The 27,898-nt window shown below is 33.6% G+C and overlaps 1 protein-coding gene across 1 annotated transcript; it reads left to right on the top strand.

The window, feature by feature from the left end:
- Window positions 1–618: 618 nt before the first annotated feature.
- LOC124359001 (RNA-binding protein 45-like) lies at window positions 619–27,446 on the top strand. The gene is made up of 11 exons (XM_046811328.1): window positions 619–1,024; window positions 4,828–4,942; window positions 8,476–8,673; window positions 12,502–12,725; window positions 14,243–14,445; window positions 15,411–15,547; window positions 15,629–15,765; window positions 17,714–17,837; window positions 19,607–19,763; window positions 22,294–22,403; window positions 26,965–27,446. The coding sequence occupies exons 1-10, from the start codon at window positions 841–843 to the stop codon at window positions 22,396–22,398; spliced, it is 1,584 nt and encodes a 527-aa protein (XP_046667284.1). The 5' UTR covers window positions 619–840; the 3' UTR covers window positions 22,399–22,403; window positions 26,965–27,446.
- The last annotated feature ends 452 nt before the right edge of the window (window positions 27,447–27,898 follow it).

Below are 27,898 nucleotides of genomic sequence, written 5' to 3'. Positions count from 1 at the left end.
GTTAACTATTTACAGCTGCAACGCATTTTTAAGGAAAACTTTAAGCCATTTATTTAAAATAGTGTTTTAGCAGATAAAAAAGGACCATCGCCGTAGCGCAGAGGTAAGACTGGGGTTCTCTATCGACAGATCACGGGTTCGATTCCCTGGGAAGTCAATAAATATTTGTAAGTTAGGTTTGGACCGTTTTCCCATAAAAGCGTTTAGTATGCGCAATTAAAAAAATCATTGACGTAGAAAGAACCACTGTACAAATATTATGATATTTATTTGTCACAACTTTCCTTCAAAAGGTCTTTCAAAGGTCCAAAAGCTAGTAAAAGTGCACTCATTCCATTTTCAACTTTTACATACATAACAAAATGCTTTTATTCATTATGGCACTGCCTAGATTTTTTCTTTCGTAGCGATGTGCGTTTTTAAGTGAGTAATCAATGGTATATTATCTTCATATAAAGAAATGCGTTTTATACAGTATACTTGACTGTCCATTTCATTCAAATTATACTCTATGAGTTAAATTAGACCGTAAAAGGTCAGGTCAGATAATGCAAATTTGAAGAAACACTTTTCACAATATTCTCTATGTTACGTTGTAGTGCTAATTTTTTTGCTTGAATTGTGTTTAATGAGGGACTGTGTGTTAGTGTACTACTCAGTATTGACTTGGCATTATTTTGTTTTGAGTATTATTTGTTATGCCCGTAGGTTATTTGGATTGATTTGCTGGTGAATATTGCTCATTGTGAAAGGATTTAACAGTAATAAATTATTAGTTTTATCAAGAAATTTTTAAAAGCGCTGTAAACATCAAAATATTCAATTATTTGCCCATACAATATGAGAGGAAATCATTCAAGAGATAATGATAGAGTTTCAAAACATGACGATCCACCTCACTCCAGACTTTTTGTCGCAAATATTAAACAAGTTTCTGAGGAAGATCTTAGAGATGCATTTGGAAAATATGGAGATCTCGAAGATGTGTGGATCTGCAAGGATAAAAATACAGGCGAGCGGAAAGGTAAGTTTTAATGTACTAGCCCGGTGGGTTATTTCCCTAGTTAGTTTTTCACTTTTAACTAACAGTTTGAAGAACTTAACATTTACACGATCTTTTTATATTGATTTTGGAGCCATTTATAAAACCTATAAAATATTATAGTCTACTTATACAGTTTGTTTAAAAGTAGGCCTATTATAATCTCAGTAGGCTCCATGTATATGTATATGGAATCAACTGTGGAAATTTCTAATAGCCTAATTATATTGACATTAATTTAGTGTACTAGGCTTGTTCTCTTGAACGAGAGTATATATCTGGGATAGGCTACCTAGCTGGTACCTACTTTAGCCACTTCACACTATATGTCAAAATTTTAACTTAAAATAAAGGTATAGGAAAGTAAGTTAGTACAATATATACTATAAGTAACAATGTAGATATTTTATGTCCGCGGTATTCCAAACATAGGCTAGCGTAGATAATACCAAACCTAATTATTTTCAAATTTAAATTGAGTTGTGAACTGGTTTGAAGTTTTTAAAAGTAAATATAACTATTACAAATTGATAGCTGTGTCTTGCATATATACTTATAATCCAGATTTAGTACACAGGTTATAAATAAATGTTATTCTGATAAACATATCAAAACGGCAGACTATGACAAGCGGACCCGGTTTTTATCTCGCTTATTACAATCTTCGGTAAATCTTAAGATCAGCGACTACCGCTCTGATCGCCATAATTTTTTGCATACTAACACAGGTTTAACGTAATTTCACAGAAAAAAATAGTCCCGATTATCGCCGTAGCCGTTTACTCCCCCCCCCAAAAAAAAAAAAAAAAATAAAATAAAAAAAAAACCTGACTGACAGTGCATTTATTCGTTTTTTTTGGTGTTATTAGTTCGTAGGGCAGTAGTCCAGGTACTACTTCTAGTATAAACTCGTCTTATCTTATCAGTGATAAACGCGCGCCGCTTATCTTTTGCCTGTAATGAAACCTGCGTTAGTTTTGTGTGTGTAAGCAGTCATGGCGTGACCTGGCTTGGACTTTGCAAGCTCGAGTTAATTTTTTTTCTAAAAGAGCAAGCAGCGCAGCGGGCAAGCATCGCGTGATCTGAGTTTTGAATAGGCAAGCTAGGGTCTTTTTAGCGTGTGACAAGAACCATCGCACGCCATGTCAATAACTTCACTAACTATTCCTTGTCCATGTGGGTTTGTTTGTTTACGTCTGGCGGTCAATCGAAGCCGTCCTATAGGTCACATGATCCGCCCGGCCAATCGAAACTTTCCTGTTTGTCACGTGACTACTGTCAACTCATCAAAACGACCACGGTCGGCCATTGTTTTTAGTTTGATAGTCGAAAATCTTGTTATTTATGTGTTTTGTATTGCCAACATTGTACTGCCGAAAAACTGGTTTTTTATATATGTTAGCGATAATCGGGACTATTTTTTTCGGTGAAATTACGTTAACCTGTGTTAGTATGCACAAAAGTACGGCGATTGGAGCGGTAGTCGCTGATCTTAATATTTACCCAATCTTCCATAGTATACTTTATATATCAAATAACAGAACTATCGATACTCATACAAAAGAAATGTAAGCAAGTTATTTGTCTCTACATTTAATAATTATATTGATTTTTTTATTTTATGTATTGTGAAAACTACACCATTACTATGTAATTTCTAAATTCATAAAATTGTACAATTTATAAAATGTCGGTACCAAGCAGCATTTTGTTTATAAATATAATGCCATGTTTGTTTTTAATGTAGAATCATATATTATACATATATTTTATTTATAATTGTATAGCCTTTATCATGGTATAAATAAAACAAATCTTTAAAATATCATATGCACTCAAATTAGGTTCAAACTTAACTTTTTATAAAAAGGTAAAAAACCTTTTTTTGTAATAACTGAAAATTTTATATTTTTATAAAGCAAATGTTTTTCATGACCATATGTCTCATATTCTTTATTATACTGAGAAAAATAACAAAATTATAAAAATCTGTTAGGTAATTATTTTACAACAGCTTTTTTTCCCAAATGCTTACAAATATGAAAAAAAACAGCCTGGCACTTTATGCATATGCCTTGGGAAAATGCCAGTAGCATTCAAAGGGTTAAATATCGTTTAATAATTTCAATATAAAAAACTGGGTTCGTTTAGGCTATCGTACTCTACCTATCAAAATATTGTTTTAAACAAAACATTTCAATTTGTATTATAATTTTGGTTGGTTGGAATGTATTTTACAAGTTTTCTAAATTGTGCCTTTTTGGGCCTAATAAAGACATCACTAGGTATAAAATTGAATTAAATCTTCTAGGTTTTTATCACATTTACTGTAGTTATATAAGTAATGATCTTGAATAGAATCCTGGTACTTTGGGATTATACCGACCACACCAGTATGAAGAACACAAAAATAGAAATTTATAGAAACAAACATGATAGAACGAAAAAACAACTCTTCAATTACAAAATTACAAACTTACAAGCATTTCCAGGTATTGTGATCGGTATTGCTGTCGCTGTTATCTTATCTTTCTCGAGAATCCTGATTACGGCAGGCCGCACGGCATCACGTGATTTGCACGGTACATCATTGCCTTTCCATTACAATTCAATTTATATTTCTGATTAGCCCCTCTAGAATTTGATATTTTACTGATAGGTACTATCTCGAGGGATGTTTTTCTTTCGTCGACATCAGCGCGGGGCAGCAGCACCGAACGGTGCTGCCGAAGCCCGCGCTGATGGCCGGAGGCACTCGCATTTTGGGTGGCGGAATGTGATCAAGAATAAAAACAAGTTTTGAGTGTTTTTTTAATAAAAAGTTTAGTTTGGTAAATGTTTGTTTTTGTTGAATTTTTGTGTTTGGAGAAATGTAGAGGTAAAACACGGAAGTACAACAAAGCGATGCACCAGCTGAACGGGCGGCGAGACTCTGCAATCACGTTATCTACTAGACGCTCGACTTTGACCTCTGTCTGAGGATGGGGAGGTGTTTGCGATAAGACAATTCCTGTTTTATATTGACGAAATATTGTTCTACGCTAATCTAGTACATCAGTAGAAACGAAATGTGAAATAACGATTCATGTCTGGGTGTGGTCGGTTATAATCCCAAAGTACCAGAATCCTCAATCCTGATGCAGTAATGCATTAACTGTAATCAATGTGTCAAGTAGTTAATGATATACTTTATAATGGTACTTATGTATTAACATTACTGCAGCAAAAGTTTAATACCGAGAATCTGTTAAAAAGATAATGGCCACCAGATAATACCAAAGTACTATTATTAATTTTTTAGGTATGAAAACATAGCTGAACTATAAACTTTAAATACTTAAAACGTTATTCGGTTTGGCACTTTGATTTTGTATTATTCGTTGGATTTATATTGTCATAACGCATTAATGCCACTGCAGCAAAAATTCTGCCAATGCACCAATAAAGACCAATCTTGTTGTTCGCTTATAGCAACCTCTTTGTCTTCACACATCAACCTTGTTCGTATGCGCATAAAGTTATCTTTTGGAATTCTACATCAGTCCATTTTCCATCTAAATGCTAATGAACACTTTGCTTTTTATTTGGAATTGTAAAGTGTTTTGATGTTAAATAAAGTGTTTTATTGTATATTTTGCCACCAAAAATTTAGGTTTAGATTTTCTGCACTTGATTACCATTAAATTTTTGCTGCGGTGGCATTAATATGTAAGTACCTTATTGCCAATGTACTTTTTCACTCAATTTAACATGTTAATATATTTTTCATATTTTTAATTTTTCAGACATTGCATTTATCAAGTTCTCCAAGACCTCAGATGCAGCTCGTGCAATGGAAGGACTTAACGAAAAGACTATAGAAGGATGTACAAGACCTCTTAAAGTTAGAATTGCGCTATCGTAAGTAGCTTAGGCCTATATATTATCAGTAAACTTATCAATTCTTTAAAAAAGATTCAGGTTGGTGGATGGAAATAAAAATGTTAACATAGAATTGAAAGGACGTTTAAATAGGAAACTACAAATTTTATGAAGTTGTAATATACTACTACTATACACTTTAAATAAATGGTTAAACTTCAATTTGTATTCTGATGATTATAGCTAGAAATAATAAATAACTCAGTATGATACAAATGTGAACTTTAATGATGATAAATTAATTGATATACAGGTTTGAATTTTGAAACAAGATGGAGGATACAATAATGGTAAATTTTTTTAAATATAGTTCTTAAATTTTAGGGCAGGGTGGTCGTGCTGGCTTAATGAAATAGAAATATTAGGTATTGTTTTTAATAAAAGATATTGTAATTTGAAAAATAATTTTGTTAAGTTTTAATTATATTAATTTTGAATTGTTAGCCAAATCGAATGTTCCTGGATTTTATGTTCTTCCAATGGATCACTGTTAAATTTAAAAGGAATTTTCTCACCCAATGTCTGTCTTCTGCTTCTCTGTACTTCAGTGATAATATGAATTTAATAAATTAACCTTTCTTTTGAACCAAATACTGCTGAATAAAATGTAACCAGTTTCTTTATTTAAAATAATAATCTTGCTTCACTTCTTCTATATCCCTCTCTCCTCTCAACTTTTAAACCTCTGCTCTCTTCACTCAACAATCATCCCTGCACACTGTATCACTGACTTTAGTTTACTTTATAACTTTTGAGTTTTATGTGTGATAAGGTGAATTTTGATTAATTTTGATATATTTAATTTTGTATTTATTATTGTTTGTATTAAAATTTGAGACAATTTATAAATAATTATTCCTTAATTATTTAATTATTATTACTAATACATTTCTAAATTAAATTAAATATTGAAATGAATGTGAGATGGGTGTATGGGTCATTACAAGGTTGAAGATCTTGCACTCTCAAATAACTGTAATTTTAATTTAATCAAAAATTTATGGTTGTTTTGTATTTAATGACTGGGTTCCGATTTTGGGAAACAATTAGCCTATAAAGACTTATGCAATTTGAATAGCCATTGGATGTAATACTTTATCAAAGTATTTTACGGAATTAGAGTGTTTCAGTGTTTAACACATTGACTGTGGCGGACACATTTTATTATTACTTCCTGACATCTTAAAGTTAGTACATGACAGGTGTCACGGTGAAGGTGTTAATATAAATAGATTAAGTATCACAATTTGCTTGAAAATAATAAAAATATGCATTAAAACTTTAAGAAATCAGAAATTAGTCAGTAAGTGTCAAATGGTCTTTGAATGAATTCTCCTATGATATGAACTGTATAATAGTAAAGGCTTTTTTACACGTCCCCTCAGTTTTAATCCGTGAGAGGTTGTAAATCTTCCAATATTTTTAGGTTTCTTCTGGTACAGAAATGATCAATGTGCACTATCATACAAATTAAATAGACATCTGAGGTTATATTGATGAAATTCTCTGCGTTTGGTAGATCCTCTTTTACTAGATGAATCCACGATGTACTATATAAATATGACACAGATTGGCAATAGCAGAATTTTGTGTCTTTTAAAAGCCTGTCTATTGTTATCAAGATGTAGTTCAGCAAGTTTTCCATCAAAACTAGCTTCGTGACCCAAAATTTGTCTCTCGGATCAGAGTTTATCCAAACAACATGGAATCTATAATTTTTAATCTTAGTTATCATTATGTCATGGTCTAAGGAATAAAATGCCTGGGAATAATCTAGAGTAACCAATGTGCTAGATTTTCCTCAATCTTTGGCATAATAGAAGTCACTTAATATATCCAGAAGTGCTGTAAATGTGAATTTATTCTTCATAAAGAACGTGACTTTGGGAGAAAATTATTTTCTTCAACGTAACTCATCATTTGACCAATGACATTTTTATTAGATATTTGATATCACCAGCAGGATAGAAATTGGCCTAAGGAAGCTGTTTCAGTTCAATTTGGTGCAGCAACTTTAGGGAGAGTATGTACTATGCTGACCTTCTGGTTTCCAGGAAATTCACATTTTTTGAGTCACAAAATTATTAATGTATCCATTAGAGGTGTTATAATAAATGTACTTATATTTTTAACTCTCTGTAAAGAAATAAAAATATTATCAGAGCTCACTGTCTTAGATTTGATCATGCTCATTACTTTAATACTTCAATACTTTAATACTACACATACTTTAATACTATTAGCCACTGGCCTGAAACTAAATAAATATTCATGAGTGTTTGTCTGAGCTTCCAAAAGTTAATTTGTTTTTTTTTTTAATTATTTTATTTGCTTCACAGCCCATTTAAGGAAAATATTTGTTAACTTTCAAAAATATTTGCAGTCTGCAATATGTGTTCTTGCCTACAATATTTTATTGCTTTATGCAAGGCCAGAACTCTTTTATTATAGACAGAATTTAATTTTGAGACATACGTTCTTTGCATGTCTAATTTGATCATTTAAATTGTTTCTGACTATTCTATATTTTTCCATCATTATCGCTCATTGATTTCCAATATTTACTTTGTAGATTGTTTTATGTGGATAGGGAAGGAGGGACTGAATATGTTGATTTCGTGTTTCCTTTATTAGATTCTAACCTTTTTGTATGTGTGAGTTTTTAAATACATACATTTCTCTATTAAGTTCATAATAATAAAAACATCCACAAAATGAAATATTTTCACTAATTTACAACAAAAATTATTATATACTGTACAACATGTTATACATATAAATATTTATGAATATGAGAAATGTATGTTAATAGAAACATATGTTTTAAATCATAAGAGTTCTCTGTTATAAATGAAATAATTAAGTGGGTTCAAAGAAATTTTGAACTTTCCCTTAACTATATCAAAGACAAGGAAAGTTATGTTTGGACTAATTTATATTCCACATATTGCCGAGTTTCATCCAAAATTTACAACTATTTCAGGAGTTATCATGGTCAGTAGAATTATTATATCACATACATTTATTTATATATAAAATATCCTGAAGTTCACACGTGAGAACAATAAAATTTTAGAAATCCATACATTGTGAGTTAAAAGTATGGATACACTCTGATTAGTTTTTGATGGATAAAGATGGAGGGATGGAACTCAGGAAACCTTTTTAGGAAATATAAGTGAACTTTTAGTCACTGTTACAACTTTGCCCATTGTTGGGGTGGCTCAAAATTATTAAATATGAAGAGTCATTAAGTGACACCTCATTTGAAAGGTCGTGATAAAATAAGAATAATAGCGGGTTCTAGAGCTTTCTATCTCAACCCTGTACAAAATGGCAGCTCATTTAAATTAATTAAGTTAATAAAAGCATGGATGGACCCTGCTCAACCTTCATTAAAACTGTATAAAAAAACCATTACTTGTATTTCAGAATTCTGTTTATTTATTAGTAATATAAAGTACTTTTGGACTTTTGTTATTATGACTTTAATAGTATTTTGTATGTTTCAGACGAGATCAGTCCAATGTCGGAGGAAAGGGAGATGATATGGAACGACTGTTGAGACTCTTTGTTGTTGTTCCCAAGACTATGACTGATCAGGACATCACCAATGAATTCAAGCAATATGGAGAACTAGATTACGTTTCCGTTGTCAAAGATCGTGAGACCAAAGAGAGCAAAGGCTACGCTTTTGTCAAATATATGAAGTTAGTATAATTCACTAGTCTGGTTAAAACTTATCTTACCATATGTAAAAGAACTAATTTTTAAGTTTTCTAAATTTATTTTTAAAGTAAATGGAAAACAACGTAGTTAATTGTTTTTATCAGATTTATAATTTAAGGGAAACAGACCATTTTCATTACCCATATACTTGTACATGTTAACCTAAGTATATCTTTCTCAGGAATCACTTGACTTAGATAACTGAAATTTGGTACACTTGTATAGAACTAATTCTTTTACACAACATGTACATGTAGAATTTGTAATATTTGTAACTAAAGATGTGTTATCAGATTTTATGTTGTGCGATGTAAAAAAATAACTTTAGTCATATAAATAATGACACAAATTAAAAATTAAACAAGTTATGAAAATTATTACGTTTCCAGTTGTGTAAAGGAATGAGGTCCAGAACTGTGCCAGATTTAAGCTCTATTAGTCAAGCGGTTCCTAAGAAAAATGTACTTAAGTATGAAAAAATACAACTTTAGGAAAATATCAGAAACTTACCAGTCAGTAGTGGCTAGGTCCAGGAAGATTTGGGTTGTATCGATGACACGTCTAATTAGACAGCTATGGCCAAAACTTTTTCCATTGAAGAGAATTTCTTTTGAGTTGTTTAGTATATAAGTTCTCACAAAAAAAATGGTGTCGCATTCAATACCACAGAGATTATTGATCAGCTGGTATTTAATGTCACTGTAATAAATAGTTCAACACAAACATGTACTATATGAAATAGACTAGCGGGCCCGGCGCGCTTTGCTGCGCATTTCAATAATTTTTTGCAAAAGTTGCCCGCGGCTTCGCACGCAATTTCCCGTTGAAAACAGTACACTATATTCACTTATTCTTTTTCTATCACATTCTAAACATTGCTGAGATAATTGATAGTCGTTCCATCGTGAGCCTCTTGGGCGTATTATGAAGGTATGTACCATATTCCTGCCTCTATCTAGCTGTTACCCACGGCTTCGCACGCAAATCTTAAGAACCGAAGTCCTTATATTACTTAGTAAATTTTTTTTTTTACTATAATAAATTTTAGATTAAATTAGTTATATCTCCGATGCCACGATTGAGCTTGCTTTGTTGTCTCGATCGAGAGAATATGTACACACGGAGTTTTGAGAACCATACTTCTGTCAAAAAAAACAACTAAGGTTGATTTTATAACATTCTTTATATTTGTAGCCAACGTAAGATAGTAATTATGATATCTGCATTACTCTTCTGATCAAGCATGAGCATGGTTTATATTAAATAAATATTGCAGTTAAAGGTGAATTTTTACGTCAAATTTGAATTGTATTATCTGGATAGTAAAGTCTATGTTTAACAGTGATTGCAAAAACAGTTTAAACAAAATTTGCCGTTTCTCTTAAGCTTACTCTATGCTTTAAAACTATAAGTGTAATATATGTTTACAAAGAACAGCTGATTAAAAATTTGAAAAGACGTTAACATATGTTTGCTGCAATGCATTTCTTATGGGTATTTCTGTAACCAGTGGGGCGGAATCCTGAATCGGGAAAGGGATGGGCATAGCTTATAAACCTTCTCCGTGGAAAAATACATATACGTACAAATTTTCATCATGATCGGTCCAATAGTTCACGATTCCATAAAGGACAAACATACAAACATTCATTTTTATATATATATAGATTATGAACACTATTTGCATGATGAGCTCAATCTGGTGACTGCAGCGATTTTCAATACCACAGAGTTTATTGATCAGCTGGTATTTAATGTCACTGTAATAAATAGTTCAACACAAACGTGTACTATATGAAATAGATTATGAACACTATTTGCATGATGAGCTCAATCTGGTGACTGCAGCGATTTTCAATACCACAGAGATTATTGATCAGCTGGTATTTAATGTCACTGTAATAAATAGTTCAACACAAACGTGTACTATATGAAATAGATTATGAACACTATTTGCATGATGAGCTCAATCTGGTGACTGCAGCGATTTTCAATACCACAGAGTTTATTGATCAGCTGGTATTTAATGTCACTGTAATAAATAGTTCAACACAAACGTGTACTATATGAAATAGATTATGAACACTATTTGCATGATGAGCTCAATCTGGTTACTGCAGCGATCCAGACAGTAAAAACTGATATACTCTAAGAAATACTATTTTTCAAAATTAAGTTAATTTCAAACCATACTGTGTTATATTTTATTTTAAAGAATAAGTTTCAAGCTATCCAAAACTATCAAAAACCAAAAACCCATAAAAATTCAATTAAAAAGTGGCCTACCCCTTTAACCCTTTAAGCGTCATGAAAAATTAGACCTGATCTTTGATAAAGTTACAATTTTTTTAAATTTCCAATGTGTAAAGTTCAATTTATTTTCGTTTCTGTATGTCAAAATAGAGTTATTTAACGGTAAATAAAATTCGTTTAGCCTTTTTTGGATTACCTAGGATAATTTTTTACTTTTGAGAATATCGTAGAATAGCAGTGTAGTTGTCACTAATATTTTTATAATTTATTCAGTAAGTATGGGAATGAAACACAGTTTTATAGATAAACGTATACTATATTACAAACCAATAAAATTAGAAAAATACAAAAGTAGACAAAGAGTGTTTATTTAGTGGCGGGCTGTCACAACTGACATTCCACGCGTCTCCCGCAAGCCACTGTTATCGCGTGGACTTTGAACCTTCTTATCGCTCGGCAACGTGTAGGACAGCCTTGCAGGGCTTGAATTATGTTTCTTGCTTTGTGATAACATCCTTATGACCGTAGTAAAATATTAAAAAGTTTGGGGTTGACCAAGTAATTGCTCAGAATTACCAAATCTTCAAATTCCGAATCGTCTGGATAGGCCATTCACACGAATAATGGTAAAAAACACTAAATAAATACTGGAAACTGCTGTATTTAATATGAATAATTTACTTTAAAAAGAATAAGACACAACAGAAAATTAGCGATAACTGAAATACATATGCGTGTACCGGACGCTTCTCACTAACAACTGGCTAGATGCCTTGACGGGAGCTCCCGTCAATGACTTTGTGAAAGGCGCGGGGCCACGCCCGCTAGACAGTGTTTGGCCAATTAGAAGCAACTGCCACTCCCATTGTAACAGAATTCGAGGCAGGGCAACCCGTCTGTATGTCGCATGACGACTAGAACCATCTAACAGCAAAATATTCAACTAACATAGCAGTAAGAAAATAAAGAATGCAAAAAACGCGGATCCACGGCAATAACGTTTTGAGCTTGTAGTGGCCCTCCGCGGATCCGCGTCAATAACGCTGGAAAGGTTAACAGAAATCAAAGGAAATCATGAACACACACAGATCAACAAATTTTATGAATATTTTTTACACCTAAATAAGGAAATAGTCATTCAAACATTAGTTTAAAAAATTTTTGCTGGTGATCTGTGTCACAAATTCAAATTTTTGTATGTACAAATTCATATTTGAAAACTAAGAGCCTGAAATTAAACAGATATACAGGGTGAATAAAAACTATGGATACCCATTTCACAATTAGTGATAGAATTTGTTTGTCAATGCTTAAGCTTAATTCTGATGTCTGTCCATGGTGATGCCGAATTAGGTATTTCTATCTCTTTCTTAAAATGGCGTTAATTAATTGAAGACATTGTTATATTTAGGTAAAATGGATAATAAACAACACAAAGATACTATACTTTATTGATTGATTTAATTGACAGATCAGACGTTTATCTCGACAGGGTTAATAGCATTGGAAAGTTATTAATTCTCTGAGTTAGTTATAGAATAGTATTGCTTCAATAGGGTATCAGATGCTGCCACCGCCTTCGAAGAGTGTGACCGAAGCTTCAAGGCAGTATTCGCCCGCCCTAAGGAGCAGGATTATCAGCGGAAGGGAGGCCCACAGGATCGTCACATGGACCCCTTCGACCGTTCATTCAACTCCAGTCAAGGCAACTCGTATGCCTCCATGCAGCAATCTTCTCCTACCCCTCTCATGGATATGGGCGGCTCGTATAGCCATCAAGGTCAGAATGAATTTTTTATTTTTGGCATTTTTATTTTTATTTGGAAGTTATTGGTTTTTAAACTAGAACAAAGACACAATTAGTGTGTGCTGCTGGCTGCATACTACATAGTTAACCCTTTGACTAGTAATCCCACAACAAACTAGAGTGCCCTACGTGCCACCCCCAGTAATCCTGATAGCCGTGCGGGAAGCACTATGGTGCTAAACAGTTTTCACATAACGTTTCATGATGAATAATCTCTCACTTGAATATAAATATGATCTAGCGGAATAAATAAGAAACAGTTTTAAGTAGTTTTTGTCATTCCCACTAGATTGCAGTTGTTCTTTTATTTATTACTTCAGACCCAATCAACGGTATTCAATCAGTTGTTCCAAGTAATCACCTAATTCTTTTTCTGTTTGTAGAAAACACAGGTTGTAACCTCACTTTTACGTTACCGGTTGCCCTGATTATAAACATTTTGTTGTTTTTACCGTGAGTAAATAAACGTGGCTGTTTGTATAATTACTAATTACGTAAAATGGCTAGAGAAAGACTTACAGATGAATTTCTGGCTAACATGCGCCCCTGAGACTTACTGCTCTGCATTTTCCTAACACCACCCCTACTATAGATAAGGACAAGCCGAATAGAGTATGCCATGTGTACAGATAGACCAGCATCGGCGAGCAGCAGTGCTGAGACACAATGTGCCGGGATTGCACCGTTCCGCTTTGTGTGTCCGATTGTTTTCGCTACTTTCATACCATCAAAGATTTCTAAGGAGATTTGTGTAACGTTACAAAGTGTACTTATCGTGTACTTTAGTATGTTTATGTTACTGAATATTTGATCTTATTCTCATATTTTGTAAATATAATAACTTTTGTGCATAATTATATTAATTTCTGTATAAGTACATTAAAACTTCAGAAGCGTTTAATAGTGTGTGTTTTATAACACATCTAATGCAGTAAACTCAAATCACCTAAAACTAACCAAAATCAAAAATAAAAAAAACTCACTTTTTAGTACTAAGAAAAAACCCACCAGTCAAAAGGTTAACGTGAAGCTGCACAATATTTAGCTACAGTACCCCAGAACATTTTTGTACAATTTTTACTATAAAAAATGTTTTCATTTTTAAATCCAACAACTGAAGTAAACTAAATTATGCCTCCTTCCTGTTATTTTGTTTTTCTAAGGGTTTCGACAGAGTCATAATGTAAAGGAGCAGTCACTAAATTTCTTAATTAGAAATCCTCATGGGATGTTTACAGAAAGCGGGTCCTACCCCAACAGTTTCCATCCTGAATATCCTGTCACTCCGGAAGCAAGCTTAAAGGTGCTTTTAGGACTAGGAGTAAATAGTGGTTTCTCAGCTTCTTGTCTTAAATGAACAACAAAAAGTAGCTTAGCATAAAATTCAAAACCGTTTGTTACAATACTGTAGTCTAAATTCAAAATTAATATGGTACATAAAAAGTTATTGTATATTATCTTTTGTAGTTATAGTTTTTACCTTTGTGTAGGCTATGGCAATAATCCAAGCCCTATGGACATGGTTAACAACTACGCCCTGGCCAGTCGACCTGAAGCGACAAGACTCATCGCGCTTGTGTCTGCACAACTCAGTGAGGAGCAGGTTGAGCGCTTGTTTGACATCGTTCCAGGTCTCAAGTATTGTCAGTTCCAGTTACAAGCAGTGAACGATGTGTCTAACTACAATCGCACAGTGAGTAAAAGAAGATTTTTATCTGGTCAGTCGATCTGAAGTGACAAGACTCGTTATGGTCATGTTGAGGTCAGAAGACACATCATTTTCGTGTCTGCTCATTTGATCGAAGAGCAGATCAAGCGTTTGACATTGTTCTTAGTCTCAAGTATTGGCACTTCCAGTTATAAGCAGAAAATATAGCACTGATGCATATCAATTTGAGTAAGGGTTAGAACAGTTAACCCTTAGACTAGTAATACTGACCATTATGCAAGAGGGTGCTTTATAAACCAACCGCAACACGTTCACTCTGAAAATTACTATTTCACTATAACAATTTTTCTGTATAACATTGTGAGTTATAATTGTTCTTATCAAAGACTTTCTGTATTACTTTGAGAGTTATAATTGTTCTTATCAAAGAAACTCAGATTCCAAAAGGGTGACCAGTCTCTACGAGCTTTCGGATCCCAAAAGGATTACAATCCATATCCTGTCCTAAAATGTATGAGTGTGTGTTGCAGTGAAAATTACTGCTTCTACGCACAAACTCCTTAGCTGAAGAGACAAATCAAAGTCAAAACAGAAAATAATTGTTCTCCTGAACGCAAACGAGACCTAGCCGAGAAACATAGAAACACTTCTATGTAGTGTCCACTGTGTTTTATAGCTCATTTTATTTGTCCATTTCTTTTCAGTTAAAAACTTCACTGATTAAGTGTGGGTTTTCATCTGTTTCGGAACATTAAAATTAGTAATTGTATTAATCGCCCTAAATTTAAAATATATTAATAAATACATAATAGTGATATAAATATTCCAAGCATTATTATAATGTAACAAAAATTTATTGGATCGTCTTGGTAAAATATTAAGATTTGTTTGTTTACTTGTAAATTTTATATCTCTTTTAATTTATAGATAAGCATATGATTGGCTGTGAGTATTTAAATTAATGAAGGTCGTTGTTCGATTCATTTCAGCCACTGTTGCGAAAAGTCCTCCTGGAATATGTGAATCCAAATGCTGCTTCTTATGCGCTGGAGAAATTGCACGGCTTTGAGTATCCTCCAGGAAAGAAGATTGTCGTTAAGTCTGAATTCGACCAACGCAATGACAGGTACACTATCCCATCAGTCTTTAGTCCAGGTGAGAATTGTAATCAATGTTTTGGATATTAACTTGTGGATGTTTTGTCTAGCCTGATGGGAGGTGTGACCGGTAAGAGAGATGCAATGGGACTTGTTGCTGCTGCCACCCCCGAGATCACCCAGGAACTTGCCACTCTGACCAAAGCACTGGCTGAAGCCACAAACATGATCAAACTCCAAGTCGGAGGTATTTTAAGAGTGTTCTGAAGGAAACAGGATTTCTCCAGACATTTGCTGTCGTTTAGTGATGCAAAAAATCAGTAACACTCTTGTGTTACAAAAAAAGTTTTACTGATTTTGTACCACAGAACGATGGCAAATGTCCGGAAAAATCCTGTTTCCTTCACAATTCTTCCATCATCAAAAAGAAACTTCTAACAAATAAATAATATTAGTTAATATAGAAGTCAAAATGTCAGCCTTCCTCAGTTTGTCAAATCTCAATAAGTTTTTCCAAAGAAGTAATTTAATTTTAAATCCACAAAGAACAGTTTATTTTGAGTTTAATGCAAATAGAAGCAGAAATCAAATTAGTCCCATTATAAAAAATTGAACAAGTTTCTGTACTGAAAGCTGAAGAGGTAAAATTCTTGGGACTAACTTTGGACAGTCCCTAAATTGGAATAAACATTCAGATAAGATCGTCTCAAAAATTAATTCTGGTTTATATGCTGTTGATTATGTACAGACCAAACACTAAAGTCTATATATTTTTTGTATATTCATTCACATTTTACATTCGGCATTTCTTTATATGGATCTAAATCGGCTAAAAATTTTGGATTCAATTTCAATCATTCAGAAAAATGCAATCTGTAATTCTAAAATTGCAATGGAATGAATTGGTTAAAACGCATTTCCCTCGATTGGGGATAATGACAGTTTATAGTGCATATATCTATAGGACTGTACTGTCTGTCAAAAATCGTTTAAGTGACATTAGTACCTGTGGCAACATTCACGACTGTTATACCCGAAATAGAAATAATATGGTTATAGATTGTCATAATTTGCAATTATTCTATTGTAAAAAGCCAAAATATATGGTTGTAAAATTATTTAACCCTTTGAGTGCCGGGGCATCGCTATTTGCGACCCTGCATTATATGCAAGAAATGCCAGAATCGCTATTTGCGACTTCTGCAGTAACGCTTATGTTTTATATAGTATTTATCTAAATTGGCTCAATGACTATACATACACATTCCAAAGGCTTCAATGTAACTTTTGATGAAGGTTTTGTTGCATTCTGGTTAGATTCCAATTTTTACAGCAGACGATTTTTTCCGATTTTTCCGATTTTTTCCTATATTAGAATGATAGACTTTGACCAAAACGCCAAATACAGTTATATCCGATAATATAGATAATGTCTCTTGGAGAGTCTTTTTAGTTTACAAAAGACCTTTAAAATGCCAGGTGTACGTTCCATGCTTAGTGGTTGCCAAGGAAGTATTTATAAACGACCTTCACCCAGTGGAAGGGGGAGGGGAGCACCATTTGTGTAACTCCGACCGCCTGCTCCTCAGTTCTGTGTCTCCTAGGGAGCCAACACATATCTGCAGCGTGTATTACTGATTTATTTGTGCACGTCTATTATGTATCTCGTTATTATACTTCATCGTATGGTAGTGTTGTGGTTAGTTTGAAATATTTATCTGGTTTTATAGTAAAATGTAATTAAAATTATCAGTTTGATTACAGTTTAAAATGAAATTAATACAGTTTAAAATGAAATTAAAATTTATTTCAATTAAAAATTTTGTAAATAGTATTTTTTAAATTTTCATCAATAAATACGCTAATTTTAAGTAAAATGCCCTGTTTTATACTTTTATTGCTTTTACCTTTTATAATGTAGTTCTAATAAAAATTAGCTTTGAAGTTAAAGAAACGAAAATTGTTTACTTGTCTTGGTGTTACAGGAAAGTTAAGGGATTTATTAGTGGCGTGCGAAGGGTTAAAGTATGTGTGTGTACCACAAAAGTTACAGTCATGTTTTCAACACTTGCAAATGTTAAATTAGCTTTAACTTTATTTGTAGCTTGTAAGTCGCAGATTTCTCTGTAATGAATAGGGGTGCCTTAGTCCATTCATGAAATATGTTTGCTAACAAATGTTGCTGTTTGTGGCAGGAGCTCTGGCAGGTGTCAGGATGGGTGGCAATCAAATGTCTGACACTTACAACCCGTCGTTGTGTTCCGTCAGGCTCCCTCCACCTCAGTCTCTCGCACGGAAAGATGCGAAAATGGCAGAAAGGTGAGGAAATAGCGAGTATTTTTGTGAAAGTTTTTTTGAATAATTGACATTAGAAATCAATGCAGTTGTACTGTTATGTGTAATGCTAGCTACAGACACAGGATTGTGGAGTGTTATGTAAAATGAGTGTCAACGTGCGGAATTAAATTGCAATAAGACATTGTCGAGTAAGATGTGGTACAATGAAACAAAAAAAACTGGCTCCCCAGTAATGTACACTTGAATTGCTTATGTGTTGCATGTAGCACATTAGACAGTATATTCATCTTATGTCGAGCCAGCTGTCATTTCTTAGCATAGTTATCTTTTGACCCAACAAGAATTTGAATGTTGAGCTTAGCTCCAGTTCACCTTCCTTTTTATTGCTGCATCTGGTCTCTGACGCTGTTTCAGACTTGACTCCTGGAATCTAGAGTCAAGTTCGTCTGAAGAGATAAAAGAAAGTCGGTGACAAAGAAGCTCAAAACGAAACATTTACATCGTTTTTACATCAGAGACACCAATGAATAGGTGAAGTGGTTGTCTCATTGTCTCATCAGGTGCACAATTAAGTGCACTACGATGTTTCTGACGCGATCTCTAAGCACAGTGGAGCAACCGAGTCTACATATAACGTAGCTATGGTAAGAAGGGTTAATTCAATTTGTTGACTTGCAGTAATATATATAAATTTAAGCAAACAAAACTAATTAAATAACAATATAGCATGGTCAGATACCAGATGCTGCAATAAAAAGGAAGAGCTAAACTCAAAATTCGATTGAATCAACCCTCTCTGCAATAACTACGTTATGTGTAGAAAACTCTGTTGCTCCAACAAAAATTGTTTTCAACTTGTTTTATTCGCAATATTCAAAATACTGACATAGACTATTTAAATTGCATGAGTGACTACGGATCTTCTGCTTTCATGGATGTTCTTGGCATTATTTTCAACTACTAAATCATTTATACCTCAGTATTGCTGTATGGCAGGCAAAAGATTTTTCAACACACAAAGAATACTTCTAATTCAGAAGAACGTAATAAAATAATCCCTGAACTGAACTCAGGACAGCAGCAGAGAAGGCTTCAAGGATCTCTGTATCAAGCTACTACTAACCGTATATATGTCAAAGGAGCAGATGTACACTGAACAAGTGGCTACCGTTTCACAAGCTAAAAGAATTCCTACTTAGAAATGAATAACAACTATAAATATTCTGATAAAAATATCTGTTCTTGGAACGTATGTATGTTACTCTCAACTCTAGTTCTTTTATGTTTTGACACGGCTGTTTTAAATCTAATAATAATTTTGTTATTTAATTACTTTTCTTGGTAGAAACATTATCGGTCGATTTCGCTAGCTGTGAGAGAACATCACAATAGCAAACACTTTTGTAAAGAAAATTCAATTTTACTAACCTAAATAATCCACAAATCCTTCTCGTTGACAAAATGACTGCTTTGCCATAACTGCAATCAGCTGAGAGAAGTGTATTGGCTATTGACGATATTCAGCACAATAAAACAACCAGAATCAAAAGTATTTAGTCAGATTAATTCAAGAAATGGCCACAAGATAGACCACATGATAGGTCAGCGCATTCATATACCGTCAAACCACATCAAAGGGGTAAAAATATACATTTTTAACTTAAAAATGTAGTCAGTTTTCATACTTAAATACATAAATGGTTTTTTATTCTATTATTTATTTATAAATTGTAGCATGAAAACATTTTATATAATAATTTATTTATAAATTTAACTTCTTTATTTCTTAGGTTATTCATAATGGGCCAACCCTCCCTTCCACCACAGAATGCATTATGGGATGTATTTGGCCGTTTTGGTGACCTGATTGAGGTTTTCGTCATCAATGGGAAGAATTGCGGTTTTGTTAACTACGCCAAGAAAGAATCTGCTGACAGAGCTCTTGAGGTAAATTTACAATTCATCTTGTCTAAAATTAACTATAAACTTAAGAGCTCGAGCTGGAATTAAAAATTTAAAAATAAATAAAAGGAAAGATCAAAAAATTTTGGATATTAATCCTATTAGAAAAACCACCTCTTTGCTGATCTATTGCACGAGTGCTTATCTCTTTAAAACAATTCACCTCTAATATCAACTCATTTGGTTCGTCTGAATTCTGTAGCTGCTTAATAAATACGGAAAACCTGTATAGGTTTAAAAATGTACTGTAGTTTGATAAAATTGCAATGGATAGAAGGTTTTGCAAAGGTCATTTAAGATGTAATAGTAAAAATGGACGGTGAGAAATTTACATTTTTTAATAGTTCGTTAGACCAATGAATTTAAATGTGGTTACCTAACTTATGAAGATTTCCTAATTAATAATTAATTGACATATATAAGTATTTGAAGGTGTGGAAATAAATATATCCTTCGTAGAACATACATGATAAGCTGAGCATGTCTAAAGTATCTGCCATTTGAATGTTTCGAGTTCTAACAATCCATTCATCACCATCACGTAACTTTTAAACTGAAGCGTGATGATGGAGATAAGTAAATATGTTTTATGTTTTTAATACATTAATACTCTAATTATAACACTGTTGAAAATTACACTGTGTTGCATGAAGTTTAAGCCTATTTTTAAATTTTAAATGAGCTAATTCAGTAAATTGTAGAACTTAAAAAAATGTTTTTGGGTGGGTGAGGCAATTATCATACAAAATTAATAGAATACAAGGGCTGTCCGAAAAATATCCAATATTTTTATATTACTAAAAAACTAGCTTAGTGTTTGCAGCCAAACTTTAGTATCCTTTAAAGTACTCTCCCTTAGACATGATGCACTTGTTCAAACGATTGTCCCGATTTGGGAAGCGAGTTGAAAAGTCACCCTTGGGATCTCTTATTAGCTCTATCGTCGCATTTAATTTGACCTCTTCAACTGTTTGAAATCTAGGTCCTTTGAGTGGGAATTTCAATTTTGGAAACAACACCACTCCTGAATTTCAGTAAGCAATTTTGGAAAAAAAATTTCTCAACCACTTCTTTGAAATCAAACTCCTTGGACAGAATTTCAGCAACAATGGTTTTTTATGTCAAAATCTTCCCACCACACTGCACACTGTTAATTGGTTATCCGCTTTGATCCCTAACCACACACATTGAATGTTTTTGTATGTCCAAATCTTCCCACCACACTGCACACTGTTAATTGGTTATCCGCTTTGATCCCTAACCACACACATTGAATGTTTTTGTATATCCAAATCTTCCCACCACACTGCACACTGTTAATTGGTTATCCGCTTTGATCCCTAACCACACACATTGAATGTTTTTGTATGTCCAAATCTTCCCACCACACTGCACACTGTTAATTGGTTATCCGCTTTGATCCCTAACCACACACATTGAATGTTTTTGTATATCCAAATCTTCCCACCACACTGCACACTGTTAATTGGTTATCCGCTTTGATCCCTAACCACACACATTGAATGTTTTTGTATATCCAAATCTTCCCACCACACTGCACACTGTTAATTGGTTATCCGCTTTGATCCCTAACCACACACATTGAATGTTTTTGTATATCCAAATCTTCCCACCACACTGCACACTGTTAATTGGTTATCCGCTTTGATCCCTAACCACACACATTGAATGTTTTTGTATGTCCAAATCTTCCCACCACACTGCACACTGTTAATTGGTTATCCGCTTTGATCCCTAACCACACACATTGAATGTTTTTGTATATCCAAATCTTCCCACCACACTGCACACTGTTAATTGGTTATCCGCTTTGATCCCTAACCACACACATTGAATGTTTTTGTATGTCCAAATCTTCCTACCACACTGCACGCAGTGTGTTTTTAAAGCATTCAATGTTTTCGAGGCTTCACATTGAAGAAGGGCAACCAGAACACTGATTACTTTCAATCGAATTGCGGCCATTTAAAAATTTTTGAACAACTAATTCACAGATATTTGGAACATGTCTTATCCTGGAAAGGCTTGTTGGAATACTTGAGCCATTCCCACACTATTTCCTACATTTTAAACAAAACTTAATGCAAACTTGCTGTCTTCACGTTAAATTATTGTAAAAAATCCGACGAAGGCTTGAGAAACTGTGCACTGAACATTGAGTGACAGGTGACTTATTAAAGGTGTAAATGAGAGCTATTCTTGTTTCAATCAGGGGGTACAAGGGATTGGGTATACTGAGTCTGATAACAGTACCTGTCGTAGATAAGGAGTAATCGTAGAATATGAATCATTCACTTCAGTCCACACTTATATTTCTAAACCAAATAAAAATCAATAATTTATACAGATTACCTTTGCTCTAATTCAAGGACATAAAGTTTAGTCTGCTTATTACGAAATTGTTTTTTCCACATTGGGGTTTCCTTTGTTATTTTATTTGTTAGATATGTATGCTGTGTTTGTACCAGTATTGGAACTTGTTGAGTATTTATAGGCTCTCCACGGAGAAGAAGTTTGTCACATGAGACTGAAGGTCACGTACGCAGATCCTCCCAAAACTGACAGTCGCAAGAGGTTGAAAATGGATACAGACAATTAGTTTGGGTAAGTTGATATGTGTTTCATTTCGGTCAAGTCCCGCAATTTGTGTCCTGCACAAATATTTGCAGCTCGATTTGACAATGTTATGGGCATTTTATTTTGAAAGAATATTCAGATTATATTTATTTTAATTTAAAATATTCCTTGAAAATTAAGTGGCTGAATTTTCAGATTCTTTTGAGCAGTTCGTACCTTATGCTCATGCGTGCTGATTAGTAATGTAAACACAATACAGAATTGGGTGCATACATTTTGTCTTGTTAAAAACATACGAGGAATTTTTTATGTAAAGGCTGTTTCTCTCTATAGGGATAATGTGCGTTGTAGCAACGTTACCTAAAACGAATTATTAACAATTTAAAAATAGTATATTTTCTTTTCCAGTCGGTGGGAAACCATATATTCTACAAGTTTTGTATTATTTAGCGAAGCTTGGTTATGGTTGCGCAGCAAGTTTCTCCATTAATTGTGGTTCCTGATGGCGTGAATTCTAGTAGCAAAACATCATGTCTTACCCCTGTGCATAAAAAATAAGTGCGTTCGTAGGTTTCCGTAAAAAAAAAACAAAACCAGTGTAAATATGGATTTTTAAGGTCATATAAACTGTATATTTCTGATATCACTAATAAAGTTCTAGATACATTGTATATATTAGAACTGTTTCTTTATGCGCTTGAAGTCAAGTACAAAACAGAATCCGAGGATAAAATTTTATTTTTTTACTTTTTTAAATCTTTTTGCCGCATCAAAAATTTATGCCAAGAAAAAAATGTTTTTTTGTAGAACATGTTTTTTTGTGTTTTATGAAAAAATTATGTATAATATGTCAAGTTTCGAGCATTAGTTGAGGTAGTAATATACATTAGAAAAATACACAATCAGTTGGCTTAAAACACACTGCCACTACGGAGAATTTATAATGCCACCTCTACGGTTAAACTGTCTAATCCAATTCTGAACATCACCGAATAAACGTATTATTGACTGTGATACGTTATGGCGTGTTGATACGTTATGGCGTGTTGATACGTTATGGCGTGTTGATACGTTATGGCGTGTTGATACGTTATGGCGTGTTGATACGTTATGGCGTGTTGATACGTTATGGCGTGTTGATACGTTATGGCGTGTTGATACGTTATGGCGTGTTGATACGTTATGGCGTGTTGATACGTTATGGCGTGTTGATACGTTATGGCGTGTTGATACGTTATGGCGTGTTGATACGTTATGGCGTGTTGATACGTTATGGCGTGTTGATACGTTATGGCGTGTTGATACGTTATGGCGTGTTGATACGTTATGGCGTGTTGATACGTTATGGCGTGTTGATACGTTATGACGTGTTGATACGTGTGAAATGCGTTCACATGGAATGCCAGGACACTGTGCAAGCTCATTGCAGCAATGTACTATGGGACTATAGAGAGAAACAGCCTTTGTTTGTAACTTGCGGTTAAATATTAAATTACATACACAATGCAGAATACACACAGTGAAGATGCTAGCATACTAATTATTTTTCATTGTGACTAATGAGACAATTAGCTTTATAGAATGCTGGACAATTTCATGATTAAAAAAAAAATAAATAATAAAAGAACTCATAAAAACTGGTATTTCTTTTGTTTTCTTCTTTGTTTTGACTTTAAAATTGTTCGATTTTGTTAAAAACTAAGTAAATTAATAAAATTTAAGTAAATTAGTAAAAAAAGTATATTGCATGTTTTATAGAAAAGAAAGTTATTTACACATGATTTTTACAACGTAACCATATTTACATTCATTTTACAGTGTCTCATTTGAACGTAGTTACTGTCCATTGATGATAATGTACAAATGTACTACACTTTGTATGTTTTTTTTAGTATAGTACTTTTAAAATTGTGTTTTTGCGTAGTGAGATTTTGCAAAGCAAGCCAACAGCTTTGTCAATAAGCTGATTGATTTCATCACACTCATTCTAGTGGTGGATTGTGTAACTTAAAACCTGATAGACGTTACAGAGTAAGAAGTTTGTGTCAAAAATACAAATTGCGCAATGTAATTCAGTCAAAAATGTCAATCACGTATGACTATGTATCTACGTTATCGCGGAATTTTGCTATTCTGTAACACTACAAGAGCTGTGCTCAAATTGTTTCAGATTAAAAATAATTTCCCTCTTTTTCTAACACTCTCTCATAGGATGTGTTACAGTTGACCTGATTCAACAAACAGTTGCCAATGTTATTTAAATATTGTAAAACTACAAATTTTCTCTTCCTTTTACATCCAGATAAACATTTTATAATTTTAACGCAAGTGTAATATGAAACCTCACAGGCGTTGTTCCATTCTAAAAGTACTGTGTTCCAAATTTAAATTGACGTAATACGCTTTTGTTGAATATATTACATTATGAAGTGTTTCTTATAATATCAGTATATGTGGTGTAGTTGATCAGTGTCTTTAGGTTTCTTATTTATTGACGGTTAAATGTTTCAGCCAGTAATTTTCAGCTAATTAACAGAGGTTTTACCGAGTTTTAGTCTTTCATAGATTTGGCTTGGTGATTTATAAGCTTATCTTTTTTTGTTTTTACAAAACTTTGCTACACTTACCAAACTGTAGAATGTGCTGCTGTGGTGAATTTCATTTACCACAGAAATCTGAGAAGAACGCAGCATTTACCCTCTTGAGGTTTAAGCACTTTCTTTACACAATTACTTTTCATTAGACATATACAGTGTGAGTTAAAAGTATGGATACACTCTTGTTTATTTTGTGATGGATAAAGATGGAGGGATGGAACTCGGGACACCTTTCTAGGAAATAGAAGTTAACTTTAGTTAACTTAAGTTTTTAGTCACTGTCACAACTTTGCCCATTTCCTCAAAATCCCATTTTGGGGAACTACTTAAAATTTTTAAATGCAAAGACCAATTAAGTGACGTTGAATGGAATGTGAAACGTTTTGCTTTAATTAGCTTTTAATTAATCTCAATGAGCTGCAATTTTGTACTGGGTTGAGATGGAAAGCTCTAGTTTCTACGGTTCTTCTTCTTTTATTAAGACCTTTCAAATAAGGTGTTATTCAATGGGTCTTTAAATTAAAAAATTTCAAGCCCCCCACAAAATTCCATTTTGGGGAAATGGGCAAAGTTGTAACAGTGACTAAAAAGTTAACTTCTATTTCCTAGAAAGGTGCCCTGAGTTCCATCCCTCCATCTTTATCCATATAAAACTAAACAGAGTCTATCCATACTTTTAACTCACACTGTATAATCAATAAGACAATAATTACTTCTTGTAAGAGAATGTTTAAAACTATAATCGGAACTGATAATGATTATGCGAAAGAACTGAACCAAATTTGAACGAATGTAAATAGAACTGACTCATCACTGTGCTATATTTACTCTTGTGCAATCCTGTTGAAGTTGTAATAGGTTAAGACGATACGTAATGGCTAAACTTGATGTTTAATATTTTCGTAAGTTGTATAGTTGTACATAAAGCTTATTTCCTAATTTCTGTGATTTCCTTCACATATATTTTTTAGCCTTAAATTGACTCTTTTGAACTTACTTTAAACTCTTTTTGGACCAAACGGTATTTTAATGTTGTGTTTGAAAGTAACGGAAAAAAAAACACAAACACCTGGTGGCGGTTTACTGCCAGTGTGATTTTTATTTCTTTGCCACAAACCAAAATCAAAAAGGCGACCTTTATGTAAGTCTGTCTATAGAAATAATCGTCTGACATCGTATACTAAATGCTTTTAACACATTCGCTGCTGAAAAAAATTTGACCGATCATGGTAAATGCGGGAAAATATATTTTTTTATAACTTACACAAAATGAAGTCAGAGCAGCCAAAGAGGTTCTTACAAGGTTGTCCAGATAAACCCACTGCCAGATTTGGTGACATCATAACTGTGAGAACAATTGTTGTCAACAGCCGCGCCTGGCGCCAGTCCTCGCTTAGTCAGTACTGCAGGACACTGAGTCTATTACTCCCAAATGGCACTGTCACTCACGGAAAACATTGTCAATTGCACAAATTGTAAAGAAAAAAATTTGAAAACAGTCCATAAACATGGACTGAACTTACATCAATAGAACTCTCTGAATCGGAATCGTCCTGTTCACTCATAGTCTTCCACTAGTTCATTGTCATCCTCTATATTGGCCAAATACAATAATAAACACTCATACACAGTCACCTTACACCATACACTACACACAATAAACAATACAGCATAGCCAGCGAACTAAAATTGCGAACCACGAACGGATTTCGAATAAACAATGTATGAAACAGGCACAACATGTGGTAAACGGCACAACGTTCCACAGCAACTGCTAGGCTCACATTGAGGCAATGGCGGCCAAGCGAGCAGATGTCTGCTATTGTTGTCATCCACATGGCGCGCTAGTATCGCATGACAACAATTGTCGTAACCCGCAGCGAGTGTGTTAACTGCCTGGTCCTGAAAGGGTTAAGTAAACTGTGTTCACATGAGCGTACCTTGTGCGTTGTGCACTGTCCACCGAGTAATACTTGTCTATGTGTTCACAGTGATGTACGGAAGAACAGAGGGATCTTGACTTAGACTAAACTGACCACTGGAGCCACAATATCATACTTAACTCACTCCTTACTATACTAATGTTAGTGTTGTATCCAATTCATATTTATTGACATACTACTATCATCCTTTAACTTGTTTTGACGGTAGAAACCTAGCGTTTGCTTCGATGTTATCGTTAGAAACTCCAGTGACACGTGTGAACAATGTGAGTGTACACACTCGAACTGCACTTGTGGTTGTGTTGACTGTGGAGAATCTGCGTCACTCTGAATGACACGGTTTACGCAATAGAGGTGAAAACTTCAATTGTACAAACTATTAGATGTATTAGTACTGAATAAACGTTTTTGTTTATAGCTAAAGATTCTATTAGGTATGTAGAGAAAATATAATTTTGTTTTGATGAGGCGACTAATTTAGTAATCACTCATGATTTTGTGCAATTAAATTGTTTGAGTTCAAAGTTGAATTGTTCTTGTGTCAGTTTTTTATTATTAAAGTGTTCCTCAATTATGAATAAATATGTAATCTTCCTCGGGCACACTTGGTTTAAGTCCTTCTGGTTTTTTCTTCTAGAACTATTTTTTAGGAAATTTATTTTAACACTACATTGCGATGTTTTGTCAATGTTAATGTTAGAAATTGATCAGCACGTAGCACATTTAATTGCTGCTAAAGAAATTTTGGTACTTTGGGATTATACCGACCACACTAGTATGAAGAACACAAAAATAGAAATTTATAGAAACAAACATAATAGAACGAAAAAACAACTCTTCAATTACAAAATTACAAACTTACAAGCATTTCCAGGTATTGTGATCGTTAGTGTTGTCGCTGTTATCTTATCTTTCTCGAGAATCCTGATTACGGCAGACCGCGCGGCATCACGTGATTTGCACGGTACATAATTGCCTTTCC

Source organism: Homalodisca vitripennis, chromosome 4, assembly GCF_021130785.1.
Source record: "Homalodisca vitripennis isolate AUS2020 chromosome 4, UT_GWSS_2.1, whole genome shotgun sequence".
In the NCBI taxonomy this organism is placed as follows: Eukaryota; Metazoa; Arthropoda; class Insecta; order Hemiptera; family Cicadellidae; genus Homalodisca; species Homalodisca vitripennis.
The sequence above is the reverse complement of the archived record's forward strand: the minus strand, read 5'-3'. Positions and strand labels throughout refer to the sequence as shown.